Consider the following 25,689-nt stretch of genomic DNA (forward strand, 5'->3'; position numbering starts at 1 on the left):
GTAATGGGCATAATGAATGTATACAAGTGGTTGTTTTTTAACATCTGAATATACTGGGTATACTTTAATAGCACTATGAGAATGACACACTCGTCCTCCATTACGGGTCCTTAGTTTGTAACAACACTACCTTCTGCCATCTCTTATAGTGCATTACCAAGCGAACGAGTCAAACTACGCAGTGCACGTAGACTTCCTCATAATGCTTTATAACGATTAACAAATCGGGTCCACACAGTTATATCAAAATTACATATTGGTATACACCAATATATCAACGCATATTAACATCCTGCCTAACAACAAGTCATAACATCGCTTAGCCTTACTACAGGTATTCCAGGCTGAATATTTCCATGATAACTCAATCCACAAAGATACCTTCCTATGTTAAATTGAGTAACACAGGGCTTACTCCGTAACAATTAATATTTCCCCCACTATCTAAATGAACATTATGCAAAGTTGCAGTTTTTCGTTTTCTTTTATAATATGTCTTTTTTCAGAATCTGGAGAGCTGTTTTTCCAACAAGAATAATAATTCTGAGAAAATAATACTGCACAAGTCGTGTGAGTATCAATACATGTGTGTAAGTCCTGACAAAAGCTCCACACACCCCTCAGGCCTAAGGAGCTGAAACATGTCGACAATTCTACAACAATATATATACTACTAGACCCTGTAACTCGGTCTAATCAGAGTATCAAACTAATTTTATCTGATTGGAAATCTACCCTTCAATAAATAACTTGGGCACTTTTCCATTTTTTAACATTTTTTCATCAATCTTGTTTTCACGTTGTTTGTGGTGAAACCCTCTATCTCTGGACACTGCACTTGAAACCAGAGGTGCCTCTGGATGAGGCTGGCAGCCAACACATTCTAGAACACCCTATGATAACTGCCATAACTACAATGTGGGGCGGATGAAACATATATACCGCACTCCAAACAACATTGAGTTTTTGAGGGTATTCTAATCTCCCTGAACCGAAGGTTGAGAAGTGTTACAAGTGTCCTTTTTCACTTTTGATTAATTTGAAATTAGACATATACAGAACCATGATCAGTGCTTTCCAGTATTAATGCATTTGATGTAATACGCATTTCCTACGTTTAGTACCACACACACAGAAACAGGCTCAATCTCATTGGTGATATAAAAACAAGTTTCCATTTTTCTCCCTGAGAGCATAAGATCAGACATTTTTCTCACTTCAATATGGATCTTATTCACATCGAAGGTGCAAAGGCTGGTGACAAAATCATCTTCTCCTTTCTACTCATTTGATCCTGGAAGCCACTAGAAACATATTTTTGCTAGAGTTAAGATCCTGAATCGGAAGGTAGCTAGGTAATTTCTGGAAAAAAAGGACCGAATCAGTTAATATGTTGTAGGGCTCAGCACAGTGCTTTAAAAACGGTTTGTTCCACTGGAAGCCACTGTACTTGGCCTGAAATATGATCACTACACTTGACCTAAGCAGCAGGTAAGCATTGCATTTTGTATCAACTGAGGGCATAGGCATAAACATTTTTAAAGACCTGAGGTGAGCTTCTATAGACTAAATTCTAGCAGGCATGGGTAATAAGAGGACATTTTCCCTGATGGTACGTGAGAATGTAAAACATGCACAGTGGTAATAATTTTTGGATAAACCAGAGGCTTTTACCTAGAAAGAATATACATTTTCTCACCATTGTCACATGGGCGAAAACCCATGTCAGACGACTAAAAGTTTATATTCCCTGTAATATTACACTACTAGTGGAGGAAGATGGCGGCCGGCTAACACGCTCGGTCGGGAGCTCCGACTCACCGCTCATGAAAACTGAAGATTAATCCCTTCATAAGCTGCTTTACGGACTCTTGACGAGAGGGATCGAGAAAGTAGGAAAATCCCCGACAGAAGGATTTGAAAAGGGGAGCAAAGTTTTATAAGAGCGCTTTAAACCTGGAAAGACACGAGAGTTATGATAAATAACTACCTGCTGATTTCAAACACGCCGGTGAAGCTGGGACCCCCACAGCAGTTTCCTTCGAGCGCTGGAGCCTGGGTGAGTGCGCGGAGAGCGACGTGGAACTGCCGGAAGGCGTTCCAGAGAGTCTCTTTCCAGTTCCGGGGCATAAGCGGCAGAATTGGCGGGGGAGAAAGAGACAAACAGAGCTACATTCAGGTCAGTGAGCCGAGTGAGCAGAGCACCCCCTTTGGCCAGATTAAGTGCTGTAATCAAAGTAAAAAAGGAAGGGGACTGAAGGGGGAAACCAAAAAAAACAAAACAAAACATGTTATCAACAGCAACTTGAAGCCTGTAAAATCGGAGCACTTCTGGCTAATGAACTCTAAGAAGAACACTGCACTACCGATTATTGAGGGGAAAGTATTGCCCTCATTCCCACAGGTCAACAGGGAATCAGAGGATATTATAAATAGGAACTTACCTAACGGTGGGCCAGATAGACTGGAGAGAACAGCGCCAGATGTAATTGCAGGGTGTTTTAATCAAGAAGACACTGGAGAAAGTAAAGAAGAGGGGCACACCCAAGCACAGCTTAAAACGAGGGTGTACAACACTAGATCCAAGAAAATAGAAAGAGATTTCGAAACAAGTGCAATAACTGAGATAGGAAAAGACAAAGATCTGGAAGCAGGGGGAAAGTCTCATTATTGCCTAAGGAATCACAACTTAGTACCGCAGTTTGAACCACAAAAGAAAGGTATATCACCAAGAACAACTAAACGAAAACAGAGAGTGTTACCTAAATCAGCAGAATTATCTGAAAATGTTAAATTAAGATCTGCAAAAACAAAGCTGCTTGCAAACCAAAAAGTCAAAGTCACTCCTTCATTGCGGTCTTATTTTAAGGTTCAACAATCAGTGCAAGTAAGAGGCGGCCATTCGTCTATACAGAGTGAGCCTTTTGAACTCTCATTAAACACCGGAGTTCACCTAAATAGATCACCTACATACAGGAAGGACTTAGGTAATGTGATTAGTGAGGTGACTCTAAACAGCACTGGAAGGGAAAGGCCAACTATCTCAGTTAACGCAACTCCGATAACTGCACATTCAATGGAGGAAACATTACCACCACCTACACTGTTGCCATCACAAACCGAACCCACAGACAAACTTATAGAACAAGAGCAAGAAACTTTAGTAATAGCAACAATGCAAGAAACAGCCACAGTGGTTACAACAGAAAAGGTCATGGAGGTGTTCGCTGAAAAAATAATGGTAGCAATGACAGAAAAATTCTCTGTCTCTGAGGAGAATCAAAACAAAATACGTGAAGTATGTGAAGGTCTGGATCAAAAATTAAATATTTTGGGAGAGAGAGTTACCGCAGTAGAGAAAGCAGTGGAAACCCTTAGTAAAAAGGTCAGCACGAATCAAAAAGAAATTCGAAAACTCAGAGACAGCGAGAGAACAACTAAAGATAAGCTGGAATCACTGGAAAACCAAGGGAGAAAAAATAACCTTAGGATTTTGAATATACCGGAAAATGTGGAAGGATCGGATATAAAACAATTCATAATCTCTCTTCTTGAAGAATTTTTTCCATGGACCAAAAGCTGCGACTTGATGGAGGACATTCAGAGGGTCCATAGGGATCCTTTCAGGAAAAATAAAGAAAAGAAAAATCCAAGAAAAATCTTGGTCAATTTTAGGACCTATACCCTAAAAGAAAAGATACTGAGTGAGGGTCTAAAAAATGGAACTCTAAACAAAGATAACTGGTCCTTCAAAATCCGCTCAGATATATGTAAAGCCACACAAGATAGGCAGTGGGAATTGGGACAATTCATGCAGGAGTTGAAAACTTTGGGGGCCACTGTCCAGATGAAATTTCCAGCAGCACTTAGAATTATGTGGCGGAACAAAATGCACAATATCAGAGAACCTCTAGAAGTAGAAGACCTCATAACTCAGATAAAAGATCAGATTCAAAGGGAAAAAACAAACTAATTCAAAGAGATACCCCTCTAGAAAAGGTAAAAGAAGGAAGGAAGAAAATCTTAAAATAAGCTTAATTAAGAAAATGGTGAACCGGAGCTCGAATCGGGTGGAAAATTCCATCCAAAAGAAGAAGGGAGGCTTCCTCGGGGGGGGGGGGGGGGGGGGGGGGGAACGAACCTCGCAGAAACACTATAATGTAAAAAGAAATACATGGGTGGGGAGCAAATTAGGGAAAAAAATAAGAAAAAATTATCCTCATAAATCAAAAACTGGAGCTCAAAGGATGTACACACAAGATTGCCTTAACACAATCCCCTCTATAAATTTTTTTAAAAAGAAATGACGAAAGAAACATTAGTAAAAGTTCTCTCTTGGAATGTTAACGGACTAAGAACTCCCAATAGAAGGAGAAAAATCTTGGAGTATATAAAGGAGACAGAGAGTGAGATCATTATACTCCAAGAAACTCACCTTGTTAGTGCTGAGTGGGAACAGATAATAAAAAGATTAAACTGGGTGGAGACGTGTATATATACTACACAAGACTGTAACGTGAAGGGGGTAGCAATTATTTTTAAAAAATCCTTAAAGGCAAAAGTTATAAGCAAGACAGTAGACAGTAAAGGAAGATGGGCCGTAGCGAAAATAAGAATAGAAGGCAACTTGTTTAACATAGCAGGATACTATGGCCCAAATATAGATGATCCTGTACCACTCCAAAATCTATATTCGGAACTTCTTTCAACATCTGATCCCATAATAATAGGAGGAGACTACAACATAATACTGGACCCTAAAAAAGATAGATTACCCCCAAATAAACACCTTAACCTACCCAAGATGAGGGAATGGCTAAGCATATACAAAAAAGACTTAGACTTGGAAGACATGTGGTCACAAAAAGGAGATAAAGTATATCCTTTTACCTTTCAGAATAAAAAACTAGGACACAAATCAAGGATAGACTTTTTTCTCTTACACAGATCCTTACAAAATATAGTGAAAAACATTGAACACCTTCCAGCACACTTATCTGACCACTCAGCAGTTAAACTAACTCTATCTTTACCTAAGGATATTACTCCTTCTAGATGGACAGTAGATCGATCTTTACTAAACAACCAACAATATATCAGCCAGCTAGAAATTACTTCATCACATTATTTTGAAGACAATGCAATAGGCACCTCAAAACAAATAACTTGGGACGCTTACAAAGCCGTGATAAGGGGTAAATTACTTAGCTTAGGAGCACATAAAGCAAAAGCTAAAAAACTAGATATCAAAAAGATGGAATTAAACATCAAAAATGTGGAGCTTCAGCTAGAGAACGAAACCTCCCCAGGTAAAAAAGAAGAGCTAGAGAAAAAACATCGAGAGTTAAAAGAAAAGCTAGCAAACTACTTAGAAAACATCGTGAGAGAAAAATGGGAAAACAGTAAACTAGCAAATTATGAATACGGGGAAGGGTGCGGGAAACTATTGGCATGGAAAACAAAATGCGAACAATCTAGGAATAATATACCATGCATTCAGACATTAGAACAATCACAAGAAACCTCCGAAGACGATATAATAAGAAAGGAGTTCTCAAAATTTTACTCTGGTATATATAAAGAAGACATAAACCCAACTAAAGAGAAAATCGGTAAATACTTAGAAGCTGTTCATCTCCCAAAACTAACATATGAAGAAAAGACAGAGATAAATCAAAGGATTAAACCGGAGGAAGTTAGAGAAGTGATAAACAATTTAAAAAGAGGAAAAGCCGCTGGGCCAGATGCTCTTCCGAACAAATTCTATATAACATTAAAAGAGCACCTAATCGATAAACTAACAGACCTAATGAATGACATATTTATGGATCATGAAAAAATTCCAGATACCTGTAATGATGCGATAATTAGTGTTATTCTAAAACCCGGGAAAAATCCCAAAACATGTGAGTCATATAGACCAATATCGCTACTTAACTGCGACTATAAAATCTTCACACAAGTTATAGCAAAACGACTTGCAAAAGTTATGCCTGGTTTGATTAATTTAGATCAGAAAGGATTCATAAAAGGACGGCAAATTCACGAAATTACTCATGAGTTATTCGCAGCAATTGATATCGCCTCTTCTAAAAAACTCCCCCTTACTATAATTACCTACGACGCCGCCAAAGCGTTTGATAGGGTAAACTGGGACTTTCTAAACGAAGCCATAGGAAATTATGAATTGGGGGAAAGTGTCGCCCATGCGGTAAAAGAAATATATAAGAACCCAAGGGCTAGAATACTAATCAACGGCAATCTGAGTGACAACATCAAAATACAACGCGGCACAAGGCAAGGTTGCCCGTTGTCACCGTTACTTTTTAATCTTTATATTGAGCCACTGGCCACGCTAATTAGGAACCATACTCAGATCTCTGCATTTAAATATCAAAACTGGTCAAAGAAAGTAGCATTATATGCTGATGACTTAATGGTATTCACAACAAGCTACGAAAGCGCCTATCAAGCATTGGATGAGTTGATGAGTGATTTTGGTAAAGTCTCAGGCTATTTGACGAATAAAGAAAAAACTGAAGCAATGAGCTGGAACTGTAATCCTCTCACACCGTATAGCAGAGACAAACTAAAATATTTAGGAATTACCTTGGTAAAAGAAGTTGAGAAAGTCCCGCAACTAAATTTAACGATAATAGCTAAAGAAATGAGAAGACTACTTAAAACATGGTCAAGCCTACCATTAACTTTTTTGGGGAGATCCAACATAATAAAAATGTCTATTATCCCAAAATTCGCATACCTTTTCAATACAATACCATCGGATTTTAAAAAAGAACTCATGAAGAAGATTCAGGGTGAAATCGCAAGTTTTATTTGGGCCTCTAAAAGCACGAGAATAGCCTGGAGTAAACTCAAGAGGAAGAAAGATCAAGGTGGGATAGCTAGTCCTGATTTATTTGAGTACTACAGGTCCTTTCAATTCAAGAATTTTAGACCACTATTGAGGAAGTATCAAGACTACCCAAGTTTCCTGCAAAACATGACTGAAAAAACAGACCATTTCTTGTTTAAATTCGGACATCCAAAATTTTTCAAAAAAATAAAATTGAAGATTTTATATAACGCCGCGAAACTGTGGTTTCAAATAAGAATTTCAGTAAATATACCATATTACAGTGAAAAAGCACCTATATGGGACTCACCAGGGTCACCAGAATGCTTAAAAGATTCTTTAGCAGTACCACTTAAAACAGCAGGAATTATGCTATGGGGACAAATCCTAAAAGGAAATGAGATAATCTCATGGAACTCGTTATATGAACTTACAGATGGTAAGATATCAAAATTCAAATATTACCAGCTATCAAATTGGGCCAAGTCATTACAAGAGAAAAATACCGGAAATGAAACACTTGAAAGCGAAATGATAGGAACCACAATAATAAGAAAAGAAATATCAAAGTGTTATTGGACACTCATTGAATCAGGAGAGGAAGATTTCACAATCCCGGAAAAAATTTGGAGAAAAGACATACCGGATCAAGAGATAGACTTACAACTGATATGGCAAGAATCTATGGGGAAATGCTGGTCCTGTATAAAGTCAGCACCATTAAGGAGGAATCACCTGTTTACAGTTCATCGGGCATACTGGACTCCAAAGAAACTGTCTAAATTTAAAGGATCCAATGTTAAGCTATGCCCCAAATGCGGAGAAGCAAGTGTGGATGATATACATATGTTTCAAAAATGCCCTGCAATAACTAACTATTGGGAAGAGATTGGTAAGACAGTGAATACGATACTAGAAACCAACATAACTGTAAGTACTTCTTTAATATTTTTCGGGATATACAGAAATACAGGTGATGACAGAAATAAGTTAAATAAAAAACAGGAAAGTTTACTTTTTGTATTAATGCTGTTAGCTCTGAGAGAAATTTGCATTAACTGGGTTAAACCGGTCGCTCCAAGTTACACAAACTGGTTAAATTATACCATTAAAATCAACAATATTGATAGAAACAGGGGATACACGAAGAGAACAAATTTCTGGGAAATCTGGGAGCAGTATTTCCAAAGTAATTAATACCACTTACCGGGTCATGAACAACAAATCCAATGATTAAACGCGATAAACCATAATACCAGGTAGAAATGATGTCTGCCGAGTAGTCAAATTGGCTAGCTCCCCCCGACCAACCAATGGTATTATTGGAAATGATAAAGGGTAAGTGGAGAAAAAACTGATGGATCAAACAACGAAAGGGATACACCCCGAAAGGTAACCTCGGAAAGTGATGGGGCTGTGAAGGCAAAGTTTCATCAGACTCCAGAAACCTTCTTATTTATACAATCGCAAAATGAGGATAAGAAAAAAAAAAAAAAAATATTACACTACTAGCATCTCTGCTTGTGAGAGTTGCCCACCAACCAGCTTGCCACATCACCCAGACAGTTTTATCTGGGGAGTGTTTGGTAGTTACGTCTAGTTTAAAACTTCTTGAAGCAATAATATTTTAGTAATTGGGATATTAGTATAATATAAACATTAAAAAGCACTGGGCCGAAAGACGATTCTCCAAGGCTGCTACATTTCCGGCAATATATTTTAGACACATAACAAGAGAGATATGCACACCTTGCTGTCAGTTAGTAAGAAACAATGCTATCCATTGAAACACTGCCCCTGAAATAATTGAGTCACTTTGTTCACTCACGGTTGGGACGAACAATCGTACAACTCCAGGTTGCCCTTCCATCTACTTTTATGTCCTGATGAAGACTTATATATAAGGTTGGTAGCTCACTTCTAGCTTTTGGGTCAAAACATCGACAACCTGATTTACTTATCCTGGACTGTGTGATTATCCTCAGAGATGAATTCTAACACACCTCTAATACAAGGATATCATCCTTGTTACATCCATTGCTGTCAGGCTACATGCAGGTGCATTTATGCACTGCTAATATATTTGTATATCTATTTTTAAATAATCACACACACCTGTCACTTTTGCACGAGCACATTTCTCACACTTTCGTGGCACATTATGTAGCAACTGTTATTTCTTGAAAGTGTATATATATTACTATCTTCTGAAAAATATATCAAATTAATTGCATTGTGGGCTATGTTGTTTGCTTTGTCAATTCTCTTTTTTCCCCTAATTTTTTTTATCACTTTTAGGGTCATTATACTATAAGCAATACTGTGTATCATATTTGAAATTGCCTTACTACATGTAAATTGTGTTGATTGTATTGAAGTACACCCAGGTCCTACAGCTTTCAGGTAACCCCATTTTTTGTAATGAAACATATTCCTTAGGCTTGGTTGTTGGATGTAATTGATATGAGCTTAGCGAAGACCAAGGAGGAGTGTGGGAGTAAACATTTTGGTGAAGAAAATTGCATCATAGATGTGGTGTATGCAGAAGCTGTGAATTTCAGATGAGCATTTGTGTATTTTGTGGGTAGTGAAGAACATGAAGGCGTTTTGGGGAGTGAAGGCAAACGTGTGTGTGTGGTTGGTGTGGATGTGAGTGAGACCGGAGGGAGTATGCTCGTGAACATGAAAAATATGGGGTGCACTGAATTTATTTTGGGGTATTGTACTGTGGGTACAGGTTGTAGAGCGGGACAGTCCTGGCACATGATTGCGTACCCATGAACCTGTGCACAGGGGCAGGGCTGTGGCCTAGAAGGAGTCCTTTCCTGGTCCTAACAGGAGCAAACAGTGGTATCACGACAAGAGTCACCCATTGCAACTTTGTTCCTTCACTGAGACATGTAGACTGGCCGTTGGGCATGCAGCAAACAGGTAGATTGAGTAAGGCAAAGACCTCACAGAATCAATCCCAACAGCCAATGAGTCTTTTGGAAGGTGGAATTAAAGTTGTAACTTCTCTTTTTAAACAAGAAACTGAAGATGTCATCTCCCACTTTGTTTCTAAAATATACAAGTCACATCGTAAGCACATGTGTAAGAACAACAGGAGAAAACCCATAGACCTCGTTGGGATGGGAGATATCGTGTAAGCAAAAACAATTCCCAACAGGTATTATGTGGAGACAGTTTTAGAAATGTATGCAATATGCATTACAAGAAAGGAGTAAACAAGGAGTCAATTGATTTTTACAAAGGTAGTGTTCTTTACCAAGAAGCAAGGGGGATATTTCACATGACAATACAGTTAAGACAGCACTGTACAGAACGGATCATGTGACAACCCAGTGACACTTGGTGCAAGGTGCTATATACAATTGGTGGTGGTGAAAGTGCAAGTGCTAAAAACAGCTGCGTAGTCGACGCACAAATCAAACTATTTACATCAAATGATGGCTTCACACAGCAAGTTGTAATCACTTAAAATGCAATTATTTATATAGAAGCTTCTATATAAATAATTGACATATCACCAAGGCCTGCGAGAAGAGGCAAAGCTATCTATTTTACGGTCATGCAGGAAGACTTAAACTTCCAGCCTTTAATTGTTTTATGTGGCTCCTTTTGTGAGTTACTAAAATTACTGTACATTACATTTCTAGCTCTCTGGGAATAATGTACACCGCTATTAGAACCCAGAGTGTGGCTGATTTTCCAGTTTCACCTATCAATTGGTTATTTACTCGGGTCTAAAAGAGTAGCCAACCCACGTATAAAGCAAATAGGGGCTGATTAGAGTTTGGCGGGCAGAGGTAAGTATGTTGGTATGGTGGAGTTCTTTACGCCTGCCATCCCGGGGGTTCTATGCCTGCTAAATTTAGAGCTGTCCACTAGCCCTGCCTGCAACTCTAAACATTGGCTGGAACTTCTGTGACAGTAGTTCCTGCATATGTTATAAACGTTTGACTGACCGCGCCATCAAACATGATGGCTGCCTGTCTAACTTTTACAGCTATTTTTTTTATTTAACTCCAAAAGCAGGAGTTTGTTTTAGTGTCTCTGACTGCCAGGTTTTACCTAGTGGTGACAAACAGCAAGAAAAATATTTAACATTGTCTATTCTAGATCGGAGTTGTATGTGAACCGCGGATGGCCCTTACTCCGCCAGGCCATTGGGGGTGTATGTGAGCAACGGAGCCGAAGTAAGCTCCATCACTGACATACTTAGGGTCCACCCGACTGTAATTCATACACATGGATGTTCAGCTTGCAGAGAGGCTATTCCGTGACTGTTGCGACAGTGAACCCTCTCCGCCAAACTTTAAATCAGGCCCGTAGACTAGTGTTTCAGAAGCTGACCACTATTACTACTCATCTATGCAAAAGCCTAACACAGTTATTTTACCTGTGGGATTTCTTTAAGTATCTTTCTTTATTTCAAATATTTTTAGAAACTAAATAAACAATCACATTGCTAGTTTTGATCATCATGACACCCGTTGATACCTAAGCGTGTCGTCGGACCCACCACTTACTGTTGCTTCACAGCCTTGGCCACCAAACCCGTTGCTGCACGTGATGCAGTAGCGCCCATCCTGGCTGACGTCACAGTACATCTGAATGTACTGCTTGATGGGGAATGTGTGAGCCACCTGCAGGTCTCGACTGTCCCATATTCTGAAGAAAACAAAGAAGAAAGGAACATAGCAATCAATGTCACTTTTTTGTGTATCAATCAAATTACCAGGATTTAAACAGTGCGACACTGCAGAAGAGACATCTGTACAGAGGAACATTTGTTGAGTTAGGAGAGGGACTTGGTGTTGGGACTCTATCACTCTAAGGAGCTTTACAACTGGAATCAGTGGTGGCAATACTATATAGGTAGTGGCGGTCAGAGAGAACTCAAGCTATGGGAAAGACAGAGGCAAGACTAGTGTGTTACTAACAATAACTGTAATATCAACATTTTGCAAAGTACATGTAACAAACCAAAATGCGTCTGAAGGCACGAAAGTAATTGACAATTACAAGAAGTGCCTGAACTACAGCAACTAATTTATAAAAAACTGAAATGTTGACATGGAGTGAAATAAAGTGAAGAAAACTATTTGCATTACATACTGTTTATTAAGGTTTCTCAAAGCTGCCTGTCTGGCCTGTGCTGCCAGTGAGAAAAGGTGGAGGAGGAGCAGGATCATATAAATATAAAGTGGCACGATTAATGGGGCAGTCAATAAAGACTAGCGGCCACATGCATCATTGTTGCCGTTTGCGGTTTCTTAATTGCGAAAATTAAGGAATCGCAATTAAGAAATCGCAAACGGCTATGCACCAAGAAATCGCATTTATTTTTGCGATTTCTTAAATTTCCTAATTGCGATTCACAATTTGCGAATCGCAATTAAGGAATCCCTTCCCATTGATTCCTATGGGCCTAGAGGCCCATAGGAATGAATAGTAAGTCATTTTCAATTTGCAATTTGCAATTTGCGAATTGCAAATTCAAAATGCAATTTCAAGGGTGCAGGGGGGGGTCCAAAGGACCGCCCCTGCACCCCTGAAATATAACTTTAAGTGCATTTTTCACACACTCATGCCCCAAGGGCATGTGTGTGTGTAAAAGGAAACTTTCAAAAATGCACTTTTGTGCATTTTTTAACGTTTTTGCAAATTACCATGAAAGTCAACTTCATGGTAATTTACCTCTCCCTATTTACGAATTTGAAATTGAAAATGTTCATGCATTGCATTTAAGAAATATCAAATTGCGATTTCTTAAATGCAATCGCAATTTTAGAAATCGCAACATGATTGTGATTTCTAAAATTGCGAAAAACATGATGCATCCCAATTTTGTCAATTGAATTCGCAGAAAATTGTGATTCGCACCGTTTGCGAATGCAATTCACAATGATGCATGTGCCCGCATGGTCTTTATTTAGAATTTGATAGAGCAGGAAATCCGCGAAAAGTGGCAGATGACCCATTCACCATACTTCGAGTGCTAATGACATCAATGCACTTTTAATATGGCCACTTTTAGCGGGTGTCACAAGTATATCCAACTCTAAATAATGCCCTGCATGACAACTGATCCAGCTATTAGATCAACTGGGATAAAAGGGATGCAGGATAATCAAAAGAGGGGCAATAAGCAGCATAGTCAAGAGGTTGTGGAAAATACAGAATTGATCAATTATTCTGGATACCCACTAGGAGGATTGTGCTGGAGCGGCATATGAACATAGGAATAATTACATGTGTTTTAGGCAAGAAAAATGGCAAAGGCAAAACATTTAGAGATGACAAAGGAAACTACTAGGGCTGAAGGGAAGAAAGTGGGAAGGAATTTTGACTGAAAAATGTGTGCCTCAAGGAAGTGCTGGAGGTAGCATTAATTTGGAACTACTGCCAAATTAACTCTTCAGAAACAGACTTGCTCGTGGGGATGACTTCTAAAGCCGGTTTCTTTGGTGCCATCCTCACAAAAAGAGAAAAATCTCAAAGAGTCAACAAAAAGTCGGAAAACAAAACAGTTGAAAAGGGACTGGGGGATAGCTCAATCCGGATCAGCACTGTCTGGCACGGAAAGAAAAGAATGAACATCAGCTTGCAGAGGTGGCACCTATATAGGTACCGTGCACGTAACTTCCAGCTTGGACTCTGCCAACGCGGATCTACATGATGCCACCAACCAGCACGGTGGGATACTACTTCAAAATGTTCCAGATTCGGTCTGATGCATGGGATAATCAAAGGTAAGGAATATGCGGCTAGAAGACTCTATCAGATACAACAAATAATAAGCTGGTATTTTAAATCTGGTGGCCCATGTTTCTCAGACAATGAGGGTAGTGAAGGGGCTACCAAATTAAGTTTCTCTTGCTCTCGTTCATTGACCTCAGAGGAACTTCCCGTTATCTCGTTTTCTCTAAAGATTGTGGGACAGAGCCCATTTTTGTCCAGGACAAAAAGTCATGCACTGCAGTTGTAGTGGCTTTGTGAGTGCAGGTCTGACTGTGGGTCCAGGCAGGCCCTCATTGTAGCTGAGCTGTATTGTTAACAGGGAGAGGCCATCACTAGTAGTATGGACAGGTGGAGGTCACATGATTTAGCACAGGAGATCCAACCTCAGGGGTGGAGGTCACATTATTTAGCACATGATTTTCCAGAGATCTGGGAACAGTGCCCGCTAGTAGCCTGCAGACTGAGGTATAGTCCACTGCTTATAGCCCCCAGTTGCGGTGTAGTACTTTGATGCAGAGGAGCATTAATAGAAGGATGTTAATCCTCACCATTTTTCAATGGAGAAACATTTAATAACTAATAACAATAGTAGTTATACTAAATATATCAGTTGTCTTTATGGCTCATTCCTCCAGTAATAAGTCATCATAGATATTAAAATAATCTGATTGGTAATAGATTCCTAAACCATCAAATAAATTATGTAAATAATAAATATATGAAGCTTTGACCACAATCTATGTGTAGAGAATGGGTGGGTTCATTTCAAAGCCCACTGACACATCAACATGGTCACATTGGTCAGTGATGTCTGCACAACATGTCAGGGACAAAAAGGGGCTGTAGGAGAGATGTATTTGCCACTGCCGTCTGTACAAAATGGCAACTGCATTTAAGTAGAGCCAGGGATTACAGGCGCAGAGCAAGCACACAAACGGAGTGGAAAAGAAGAGGAGAAAACAGGCCAGCAGGTAATGAGGCAGTTGTTCCAAAAATGAAAACATCTCAGTGTGTTGGGTTTCTCCTCAGAGGGTGGATAAAAAAACAAAAACACCGGGCACAGGGAAGGCTGCCCCCGCTCAGACAGGTGGGCAAAAAATCCAACAGTGAAATCACTACTGAACCTATCCAGCAGGGACGATGGAACAGTGAATTCACCTCAAACTTGTTAAGTAGTGTTTTCAAAGAAGCATACTTAGCATTGTACATACCTTTTCTTACTTCTTGGAAGCAATATGGCGGGCACAGAAGAAAGTGAAAGAAGTCTGCACAGACATTAGTGGTGGCGATGTCCATTTTGTCAACATTAAGTAGTATTCAAAATATCAAAAGAATAAGGAAGCACTTCCAAGAAAGAGTTATGTTGAGTCAGTGGTAATATTGTTTAAGATTTTGAAGCACTATCTCCAAATCAAGGCCTCAAAAAGACCATACCTGTTCCTAGGAGAGTAAAAACCAGAGAAACTCGATAATGTCATATGAGCAGTAGACTAAATAAGCTTTTACTGGGTAAGTTAAGAATAGGGAATTTGATATCAGCTTTCGGGAGTGATTTTACAGAATTAAATCAGTTGTAAAGAGGTGAAGGTAATGGCACAGATGTTTGCATGATGCATCAGCTCTTAGGTTTACAAGGAGCGTTTATGGGTTCACTGGACAAGAAGAATGGAGAACTGATCACCAAAGACTGTTTCACAATCAGAGCGTTTTTAATGTTCTATTTTCTAGTGGGTGATAAAACGAATGGATAGAGCGCTGCTGGATAGGTATTCTGGGCAAATGACAGCTGTAAAAGTGACTAATTTGAATTTTATACTAATGGAACCTCTTTGACACTCTAGGATTGCACTGCCAAATGCCAGGGGTGCAATTCACCTGCAAATAGCATTCAATAAAAATGAGGCTGTAGGGCATAGATGCATTCAATAAAACTGAGGCTGTAGGGCATAGATGCAGTCTGTATTCAAGAGACTCATCTGAAGTCAGTAAGTGAGGTTAAAGGTAAATAGAGGAATTTGTTTATTAAGGGCTTGATTTAGAGTTAGGCTGATGGGTACTCTGTCACTAATGTGACAGATATCCTACTTCCCTTATGACAAGTGCATTATATTTATATCCTAATGAGCTTGTAGTAAGGCGGACAGGATATCTGCCATGTCTGAGATAAAGTATCCATCCACTAAAATCTAAACCTTAGTTTTTATCTTCCTCGAACAAAAAGTCATAGCCTTTTTCTACAGCTCCAACACCAACGACATCCCGCCGTCGCAAGCCCTGTGCGACTCCCTCGCCACCTTCTTCCACAGCAAGATAGCCGACATCCACGACAGCGTCAACACCCAGACAGCCCAAACAGACAGCATCACAACAGACCTTCCGCACACCATCGACCACGACCCCCTGCTAGCCTGGGATAGCGTGAGCATCGATGACACCATCAAGACCATGCGCACAAACCACTCCGTCTCTCCGTCAGACCCATTCCCGCACCACGTCTTCAACAGAGCAAGCAGCTCCATCGCACCCCACCTGCGCAACGTCATCAATCTCTCCCTCGAGACCACGACCTTCCCAGAGATCTGGAAACATGCTAAGATCAACGCCCTATTAAAAAAAAAACTAGGCAGACCCAAGAGACCTCAAGAGCTTCCGACCCATCTCTCTGCTCCCCTTCCCGGCCAAGGTCATTGAGAAAACCGTCAACAGACAGCTAACCCGATACCGCGAAGAAAACAGAAACCTGGACCCTTCCCAGTCAGGGTTCCGCAGCAACCACAGCACCGAGACTGCCCTCATCGCCGCCACCGATTACATTAGGACCCTGCTGGACAACAGCGAGACTGCAGCAGTCATCCTCCTAGACCTCTCTGCCATCTTTGACACTGTCTGCCACACACACTACGCACACACCTCCACGCCGCAGGGATCCGAGACAAGGCTCTGGATTGGACCACCTCCTTCCTCTCCGGCAGAACCCAGAGCATCTGCCTCTCCCCATTCCGTTCCAAAGCCTCCGAGATCATCTGCGGCGTACCCCAGGGATCCTCCCTCAGCCCGACGCTGTTCAAAATTTACATAGCCCAGCTTGCACACGTAGCCCGACAGCACGACCTCCACATAATCTTCTACGCCGACGACACTCAGCTGATCCTCTCCTTCACCAAGGACCCCATCACCGCCAAAGCCAACCTCCACGAAGGAATGAAGGCTGTCGCCGACTGGATGAAGACCAGCCATCTGAAGCTGAACTTGGACAAGACGGAGGTCCTCATCCTCCGCTCCAACCCTTCAGCCTGGGACGACTCCTGGTGGCTGACGGCACTGGTGGCAGCCCCGACATCCATGAACCCCGCACGCAACCTGGGAATCATCCTCGACTCAATACTCTCAATGACCAAGCAAGTCAACGCCGTCTCCTCCTCCTGCTTCAACACCCTCCGCATGCTCCGCAAGATCTACAGATGGATCCCGACAGATACAATAAAGATAGTCACCCAGGCACTCATCAGCAGGAGACTCGACTACGGAAGCACCCTCTATGCGGTAGCCCCGACCAAGCTCATCAAATGACTACAACGCATCTAAAATGCCTCGGCACGACTGATCCTCGACGTACCACGCCACAACCACATCACCCCCCCCACCTGAAAAAACCTGCACTGGCTTCCCGTCAACAAGAGGATATCCTTCAAGCTCCTCACCCACGCACACAATCAATCAATCAAGGCATTTATATAGCGCGCTACTCACCCGGAGGGTCTCAAGGCGCTTGGGGGAGGGGGGTCTGCTACTGTTTGAACAGCCAGGTCTTGAGTTGCTTCCTGAAGGAGAGGTGGTCTTGGGTCAGGCGGAGGTGGATGGGGAGGGAGTTCCAAGTCTTGGCTGCCAGGCAGGAGAAGGATCTTCCTCCCATGGTGGCTCTTCGGATGCGTGGGACGGCAGCGAGGGCGTGGCTGGTTGATCGTAGCTGACGGGTGGGAGTGCAGAAGGTCAGGCGGTTGTTGAGGTACCTGGGGCCCAGGTCGTGGAGGGCCTTGTGTGCGTGGGTGAGGAGTCGGAACGTGATTCTCTTGCTGACGGGAAGCCAGTGCAGGTCTCTCAGATGTCCAGGGATGTGGCTGTGTCGGGGGATGTCCAGGATGAGACGTGCGGAGGCGTGCTGTATGCGGTGGAGTCTTTTCTGTAGTTTAGCTGTGGTTCCGGTGTAGAGGTTGTTTCCGTAGTCCAGTCAGCTGGTGACGAGTGCCTGGGTCACCGTCTTCCTGGTTTCGGTGGGGATCCATCGGAAGATCTTTCGGAGCATGCGTAGGATGTTGAAACATGAAGATGAGACAGCGTTGACTTGTCTGGTCATCGAGAGGGAGGAGTCCAGGATGAAACCCATGTTGCGTGCGTGGTCCGTTGGTTTGGGTGTGCTGCCCAGGGCAGGGGGCCACCAGGAGTCGTCCCAGGCAGAGGGTGATGATCTGAGGATGAGGACTTCCCTCTTGTCCGAGTTCAATTTCAGGCGGCTGTTCATCATCCACTCGGCTAAGTCTTTCATCCCTTCGTGTAGGTTGGTTCTGGCGGTGGCTGGGTCGTTGGTGAGGGAGAGGATCAGTTGGGTGTCGTCGGCGTAGGAGATGATGTTGAGGTTGTATTGGCGTGCAATGGCTGCGAGGGGGCTCATGTAGACGTTGAAGAGGAAGAGGGTGGGGCTGAATGATGATCCTTGTGGTACGCCGCAAATGACTTCGGTGGCCTCGGATCTGAACGGGGGGAGGCGGACTCTGGATTCTTCCAGCGAGGAACGAGATGATCCACTCTAGTGCCTTCTCGTGGATTCCGATGTTGCTGAGGCGCTGTACTAGGGTGCGGTGGCAGACGGTATCGAACGCTGCGGAGAGGTCCAGGAGGATGAGGGCCGCTGTTTCCCCGTTGTCGAGGCACACAAGGCACTCCACAAGACTGGCCCAGCCTACCTCAACAGACGGCTCTCCTTCTACATTCCCAACCGCCAGCTCCGCTCCGCCGACCTCTCACTCGCCACCCTCCGCGCATCCGAAGAACAACCACCGGTGGGAGATCCTTTTCCCACCTCGCTGCCTAGACATGGAACACCCTCACACTGAGCCTAGGACAGACCCAAGACCTGCTGACCTTCAGGAAGATACTCAAGACCTGGCTGTTCGATCAGTAACGCCCCCCCCCCCTCCCCCAGCTCCTTGAGACCCTCGCGGGTACGTAGTGCGCTTTACAAATGATTGATTGATTGACAGCTCTCTTGTACAGCCTAAGAATAACATAATTAGCAGGGATGAAGCTGCAGGTTCTGAAGGTCTGGGGGCATCAATTTTGATAAAGAAATTATTTCTTCTTGAACCAAACAAACATTGACTTGGTGGTTGTGGAAATAAGTTTCCAAAAAAATAAAAGTTACAGAAGGCCACATTTAATTTCAATGTAGACATCAGAGTAGTGCTGGACTCAGTGATTAAAAGTTTTAGATTGGATGTGTCCAATGGGGTGGTGGGTCTGTGGTAGACGCTTCCGCAATTAGTAAGGTTGACTAGGTGGGAGGATATTTCACCAATCAATGTATAATTATACTTTCTTCTCAAGTATTCATTGGGAGTACACCTGAATTTATTACGTAAATCTAAAAATACTGGATGGGACCCTTGAGGTGGAAATTCCAATTAAGCTATCTCAAACCACTTCCACTTGGATTTTAGCTTGAGGCTACAGAGGGTAACAGCAATAAGAGGTGGGAGCTGGAATCGTAAAGCAAAAAACTGTCTTTCAGGCAAAAACAGATACATTTTTAAGACAAATGATAATGGGGAATCTGTATATTAGAGTGTCTGAAAGGCATGCAAGACATTGATAAAGAGTGAATGCATTACGTTGGCTATTGCACTTAAAAAGAATGAGAATAGATAGCGAGCTGTAGGTAAAAGTTGTCTAGTTAAAATGTGAGATGTCAAAATCGACAATTGTGCGCCTTTGCAATATAAAATAACAGGAGAAGTAGATACATCACTGCTTAACAAAACTGAATTATCGGCCAGATTCATCAAGCTTAATTGCGCTCGCAAAGGGCCAGATTCTGAGAATTTGGCCCTTTGCAAATGCAATTTTTGCATTTGGGATTCATCATCCCAAATGCAAAATTCGCTAATAAAGAATTCGCACATTTGCGAGGAATTGCATTTAAGGAATCTCTATTTGAGATTCCTTAAATGCAATTCATGAACCCTTTTAAAATTGCGAAATCACAATTTTGGGCCGCTATTTACCGCGAGGTCAAACCTCGTGGTAAATAGCGAAAACTTAGAAAAATGCATTTAAATGCATTTTTCTAAGTTGCATGTTACACACACACATGTCCTTTGGACATGTGTGTGCGCAACACCAATTTAGATTACATTTCAGGGGTGCTAGGGTGTCCTTTGGACACCCCTGGCACCCTTGAAATCGCATCCTTATTTGCGATTAGCAAATTGCTAATCGCAAATAAGGAATAACTCTCCATTCATTCCTATGGGCCTTTAGGCCCATAGGAATGAATGAGGAGTTATTCCTTATTTGCGATTAGCAAATTGCTAATCGCAAATAAGGAATGTGTAGGAATCACAATTTATTTAGCGATTCCTACATGAATCCCGTTTTGCAAGTCCTTAATAGCGATTCCTTAATAATCGCTATTAAGGACTCGCAAAACGGGACTATGATGAATCTAGCTGTAAGATCCTTAAAAACTAGTGAACTACATTACGATAAAAAATATCGCTAACTGCCTCTTAGAAAACAAAAGTGACCACCCAGAAGAGCAAAAAGGTTATGGGTCAATAGACTGATTCCAGAGTGAGAGATCCATTATAAAGAATTGGAGATTGCAAAACCTGAGGCTTATTTTTAGGCTACCCTGTGCCTACTGGTGGAACTGATGAAACAGAACAATCGAAGCAGTATTTGGACCTGGTGAGCATAGAGGGACAGAGCGAGACAGAGTGTAAGAGTAAGAAAAAGGGAATTGTAGAGCTAGAACAACAAACTACATCTGAGGATGGTAGTTAACCCACAGCTTTCTTCGCAAGGTTCAGGATACCAACAATATATTGTTTATATTTGTCTAAAGAGTGTTCTCAAGAGAACATTACTGGATGAAGTCACTGATAAAACACAAGAGCACCCACTAAACATTACCAACTGACCTGATCATTTTATCCTCGGAGGTCTGGATGAAGGAGGAGTCATTGGAAACCCAGCACATGTGTGTCACCTAAGAAACAGAACTCCATTAGGGTAAATAGCATGCAACACAAACTGCTACCAAGGTTTGAATGTACATAAAATGGAAGCTTGACACTGCCACACAACTGAAAAGTATTTGTATAGTAACTTTGATGAATCTGTACTGTCGAACAGTCAATTTGCTTTAGACTGACCAATATCTGCATTACTCTCTCACCTGTGATATTCATCATTATACGACACTGCTGGAGCCTTTCAGAGAGCAGCAGGCCATACTCAAGGTGTGGCGGAGCAGGAGGAATGCCTTAAACAGTAATCTTCTCACTGCACAGTTCCCCAGCTCTATTTAGAGCCAGGTAAAACTGCTGAGTTACTGCGGCAGCGCCTCCGCTGTCCCTACTGGTGGTAACCTCCACATCCCCACCTATTAAGGGTGTGAACAACTGACGCTCATTTGCCTTATGAGTAGGGTGACCAGGCGTCCCGGATTTGTCAGGACGATCCCCGTTTTTCACCAACTGTCAGGGGAGATTTCGAGAAATTTAGCTCATGTCCCGGTTTTTGGAGAGGGTCACGGGGGAGGTGTTTTTTTTAATGTTTTACATGTTTTTATGTTAAGCAACTTAATTCACAGGCAAGCTACTGGGTTTAAAAATTGCATCTTATGTATGTTCCTACTGCCTGTTTTGTAATTCTCTGCTGAGGAGCGCCGTCATTCTGTGCGCTCGCTTGACGTCAAATTATAGTCCTATTTTTGTGAAATGTCCCGGTTTTTTGCTTTAAAATTCTGGTCACCCTACTTACGAGGCATGGAAATTGTTAAATGGCTCCTATGTAGAGGGTACAAGTTTCCATGGCCATCGGGCCATTTACTGTTTGTCCAGTGAAAACATCCTTCTTTGAGAGTTTATTTTCTTTGACCAAAAAGGTTTGCAGACTTGGCGCTTTTTTGCATGGTGCCTGCTCAGACAACATTTAATGCCACCTTGGTGTCAGCTCCCTTCGCAATAAAGAGGTCTTCACCTCTGCCCGACTGCCCCACAGGAGAACAGCCCACCAATGACCATGATAGTCTCAAGAGACATCTTTGACCAGGATTCAGAAAACCAATGAGCTGCCGGGGGCAAGGGTAATGCAACAGTTAGGTGCTAGACCAAATATACATGATAGTAACATCTTCTTTAAAGAGCTTACTAGTCAGTCAATCAAGAACGAATACTTTGGGACAAACAAAAGGAACAAAAAAAGCTTCACATTTGGAATTCTAGTTCTCCATCGTGGTTAGCTTCATCATACTCATAACCACGAGGATATTTCTGCAGGCCCAGAGGGTGTTCATTACACTTTGGAAAGAAATATTTAGAAATAAAATACAATTGCTTTCAAAACATTTTTTCTCTTTGTGAAAGCAGTCATGCAGAGGCTGCACGGGAACACATCGTTTTAAGGGCACCAGCTGCTAAGCATCACCAATGCCCTGCATCAGCCAATCGACATGCTCCATTTCCCAGAACACCAAGAATTTACACTGGGTTATTTTAATCTTTTGGGAAGGTGTTTCTTTAGGTTAACCCGTTTAGTGCTTCTGTCGGCCGTTGTTCTTCGCGCGACCTACCTCCCTGGTGCTGCGCACGTCCAACGGCCGACGCGGCCCCACCCGTTTCTTCGAATGTTCAGCACTGGCGCTGAACGTTCGAAGCAGTTAAGGCGTTAAATGATGTTCCTTGATAATAATCAAGAAGGAACACACTCTGCTGCTTCTTCGTCACAAATGATGCAACTACATGTGGTGTTAAAAGTAGCTGCGACTGATGGTAATTTGAATAATCTGATAGAGGCCACTACAGCCGTATCTCTTGAAATTGTGGTCTAAATGATTTGATGGAGTGAATACTTTGGATGCTGTATTGTGTATATATAGATGTGTAGGACTCCAAGTGCCCACATACCCTCCCTCTCAACAGGAAGGTACAAGGTGGAAAGGAGAGGAGTCATTGGGATTTGAGATGATAGACTTGCACCTCTCTAAGAACTAGCTGGGAGCGGGGGTTCTACATTGTCCTTTGAGTTGTCTATGTCTCCGGCAGGTCTTTTGTTACAAGTAGTAAGATTCATGAATTCCCTAGTAACCGTGTCTCATCTGGGTTACTGATCAATGGAACTATTTCGAGGTACATTTGCTCCTTGTTAATCTTGTAAGGGTGTCAGAGTCTGTCTTGATCCGGGTTATCTTTCCATCAACTTGAGTTTCAAAGTGGCTTTCTTTAGAATCCTAAACCGCGTTGCCTCAGGCATCTCACCATTAACATGTAGGTCTGAGATCTCTATATGTAACAAATTATGACTGATTGTTACAAGACTGCCAGCACCTCGATAGGAATATTAGGAAAAATGCAAACCTTCACCCATCCAATGCTCTCTGTAGTGCAATAGCCATTTTTAACATCACATTTTTTAAGGTTGTTTAGAAATTAAAAGTAAATGTACAAGTTCTAATCAATAACTAGGAGTTCAAATGAATCACATCTTAACTCCTCCTTCAATGCAAAAGCCTCAATTACCTTTGCACAACCTCCTGAGAGAGTTTTACCTCAATATTCCACCACAGTAAACATCAGGCTCCCCAATTTATATTAGGACTGCGTGGTGCATTAAGGATCTGACCATAAAACCAAAAGTGGCAAATGCCATAAAAACTTAATTAGCCAATAGTTTACTTCAAGAACAGTCACAAATTTGCTAAAAAAATGCTCGTTCATAGCCCTTTAGAAAAAGGTCTGAGGGAATCCCATTATCTTTAACTAAACATCTGTTTTTATCATTAAATATCTCAACTGCAACCATTGTTGAGAGTTAGTCGATTAATCCTGCCCAGGCAAGCTTTTTCCGATATTAGTACCTTGTTGGTGGTTAGAAAAATCCATGCTGACTTGAGGATGAAGATGGATGGCAACGTTATGAGGACACTGGTCTTGTGTATCAGTCTGAGGACTTTGATAACAACGATAGAGACATTTTAGTTACAGACTCAAAGACCCTGGACTGCAGGGCCTCGTTCTAGAATGGGCCAAGGCCTTTCCTACACACTGAACTGAAACAGTTACACTTCTAATTAACCAATAATCTTCTGAGGTTGGTTGTCTGCAGCCACGGCCCGTGGAGGGAGTTTCGGTGGGGCGGAGAGGCGGGGTGGGGGCGCTAAAAACTGGAGTATGGATAATTGAAGGTAAGTAAACAATTTAATAAATAAAACGAATTTCGTAGCGCGCACTGTATCACAAAATGCCACCTGAAACCAAGCCTTCTTGAAAAAAAAAACAAGTTTTCCCTGCTTTATGCACTGCTTTCTACTATCTAGGTTCAAACTTGCCTTAACTTACACCCAATACTTATTGTAACCCTTCAGTAACAGATTCAGGAAAGTTACTAGGAGGGTAGGTTGGAGCCATCCATCGATTTCTAGGGAGGAGCCTGGTGAACTAAAAGCTTTCTACCTTACTTTTTGATTGAAAGTGCATGACTTTTCTTTTCGTGGAGGGTCCTATAAGACATCAGGCTACTGTCTAAGCCTTTCAGAAAGGCAAAAGTACTTTGAATTAGCTTAACAATTTTTCTCGTCACAATTCCTAAAAAGAGATGCTACTTCAGCAAAACAAAATTTGTTTTAGGCTGTAATCAAAGAACTTAACACATAGAAATTGTGAGGGGTAAAAGAGAATTCGAAAGAAAAGTCCTAGATCAGTGAAGAGAGTCAGTGTTCTGGGTTTGTCTTAAATTGAGTAAAAACTAGGAATGAGCCAATTAGCTGATGTGGAGCACTGTGGGTTCTGAGGGGTTGTTGGACTTAAAGGGGACACATCTTGAAGCCTTGGCTAGGTGAGTCATCACACCCCGACATTGTTACTGCGATTCCCCCTGAATATAACATCTTCAGGCAAGACAGAGCAATTGGAAGAGGGGGGGGGGGGGGGGGGGTGGCCCTCGTGGTACAAAAAGCCTTTACGTGTTCTATCATCCAACACAGAGGCCATCACAGGCGCCGAATCCCTTGCTTTCTCCATATCCCTGTCATCCCAACAATCTCTAAAGGGGCTCGTAGTCTATAGGCCTCCAGGCCCGGCAGGATCCTTCTTTGAGGAACTTCAGTTATTACTTTCAACGCTGACCCTAAGAGCGGAGCACTGTGTATTGGCCGGAGATTTTAATTTCCATATGGAAGATAGCTCTGACACGGATACTTCCAAATTGATGGATATAACGGCCCCTTTGGGCCTGGTCCCCTATCTTTCTGGACCAACCCACGATAAAGGCCACACTCTAGATCAGGTCTTCTCCACATCCCCGGTCGAGGTGACAGCAGTGTTGCCGGTTTTATGGTCCGACCATCGACAAGCCTACTTTTATATACTAGGCACATAGAAACCAGCAACTACTGCCATGAGGCATCAGGGAACTGCTTCAAGGGCGTATCATCGGGTGACCCCGGAGATGCTTGCCCAGGCCCTACAGGACCATCCCGTCTCCTCTACGGGGGATCTGGATAAAGATCTTGAAATCCTGCAGACTTGGTTTATAGATAGGTTGAACGATCTAGCCCCTGTCATTCCCCCTCGGACTACCTTGAAACGGGTCTCGGCCCCGTGGTTCACCGATGTGCTGGCGCACTCCAGTAGGCAATGTAAAGTTGCCGAAAGGGCGTGGCGGTCTCAGTACAACGCCGAGGCAAGGCTTACCTATAGATCCATGATCAAAGCCTACCATCGGAAAGTTCTCCAAGAAAAAAAATGCTATTTTGCTAGGAGAATCGAGGATGCGGCCAACTCCTGTAAGGAGATTTTCTCGATTGTTAG

The 25,689-nt window shown here is 42.2% G+C and overlaps 1 protein-coding gene across 1 annotated transcript in view; it reads right to left on the minus strand.

Moving 5' to 3' along the window:
• Positions 1-25,689, minus strand: part of WDR31 (WD repeat domain 31) — a 207,905-nt gene that overhangs the window by 44,311 nt on the left and 137,905 nt on the right. Inside the window, exons 6-7 of the mRNA XM_086921207.1 lie at positions 20,800-20,867; positions 11,389-11,530 (exon numbers count right to left, since the gene is read on the minus strand). Of these exons, the coding sequence (XP_086777333.1) occupies positions 11,389-11,530; positions 20,800-20,867 (210 nt within the window). The remainder of the gene's footprint in view (positions 1-11,388; positions 11,531-20,799; positions 20,868-25,689) is intronic.

This window comes from Lissotriton vulgaris, chromosome 5, assembly GCF_964263255.1.
Source record: "Lissotriton vulgaris chromosome 5, aLisVul1.2, whole genome shotgun sequence".
Taxonomy (NCBI): Eukaryota; Metazoa; Chordata; class Amphibia; order Caudata; family Salamandridae; genus Lissotriton; species Lissotriton vulgaris.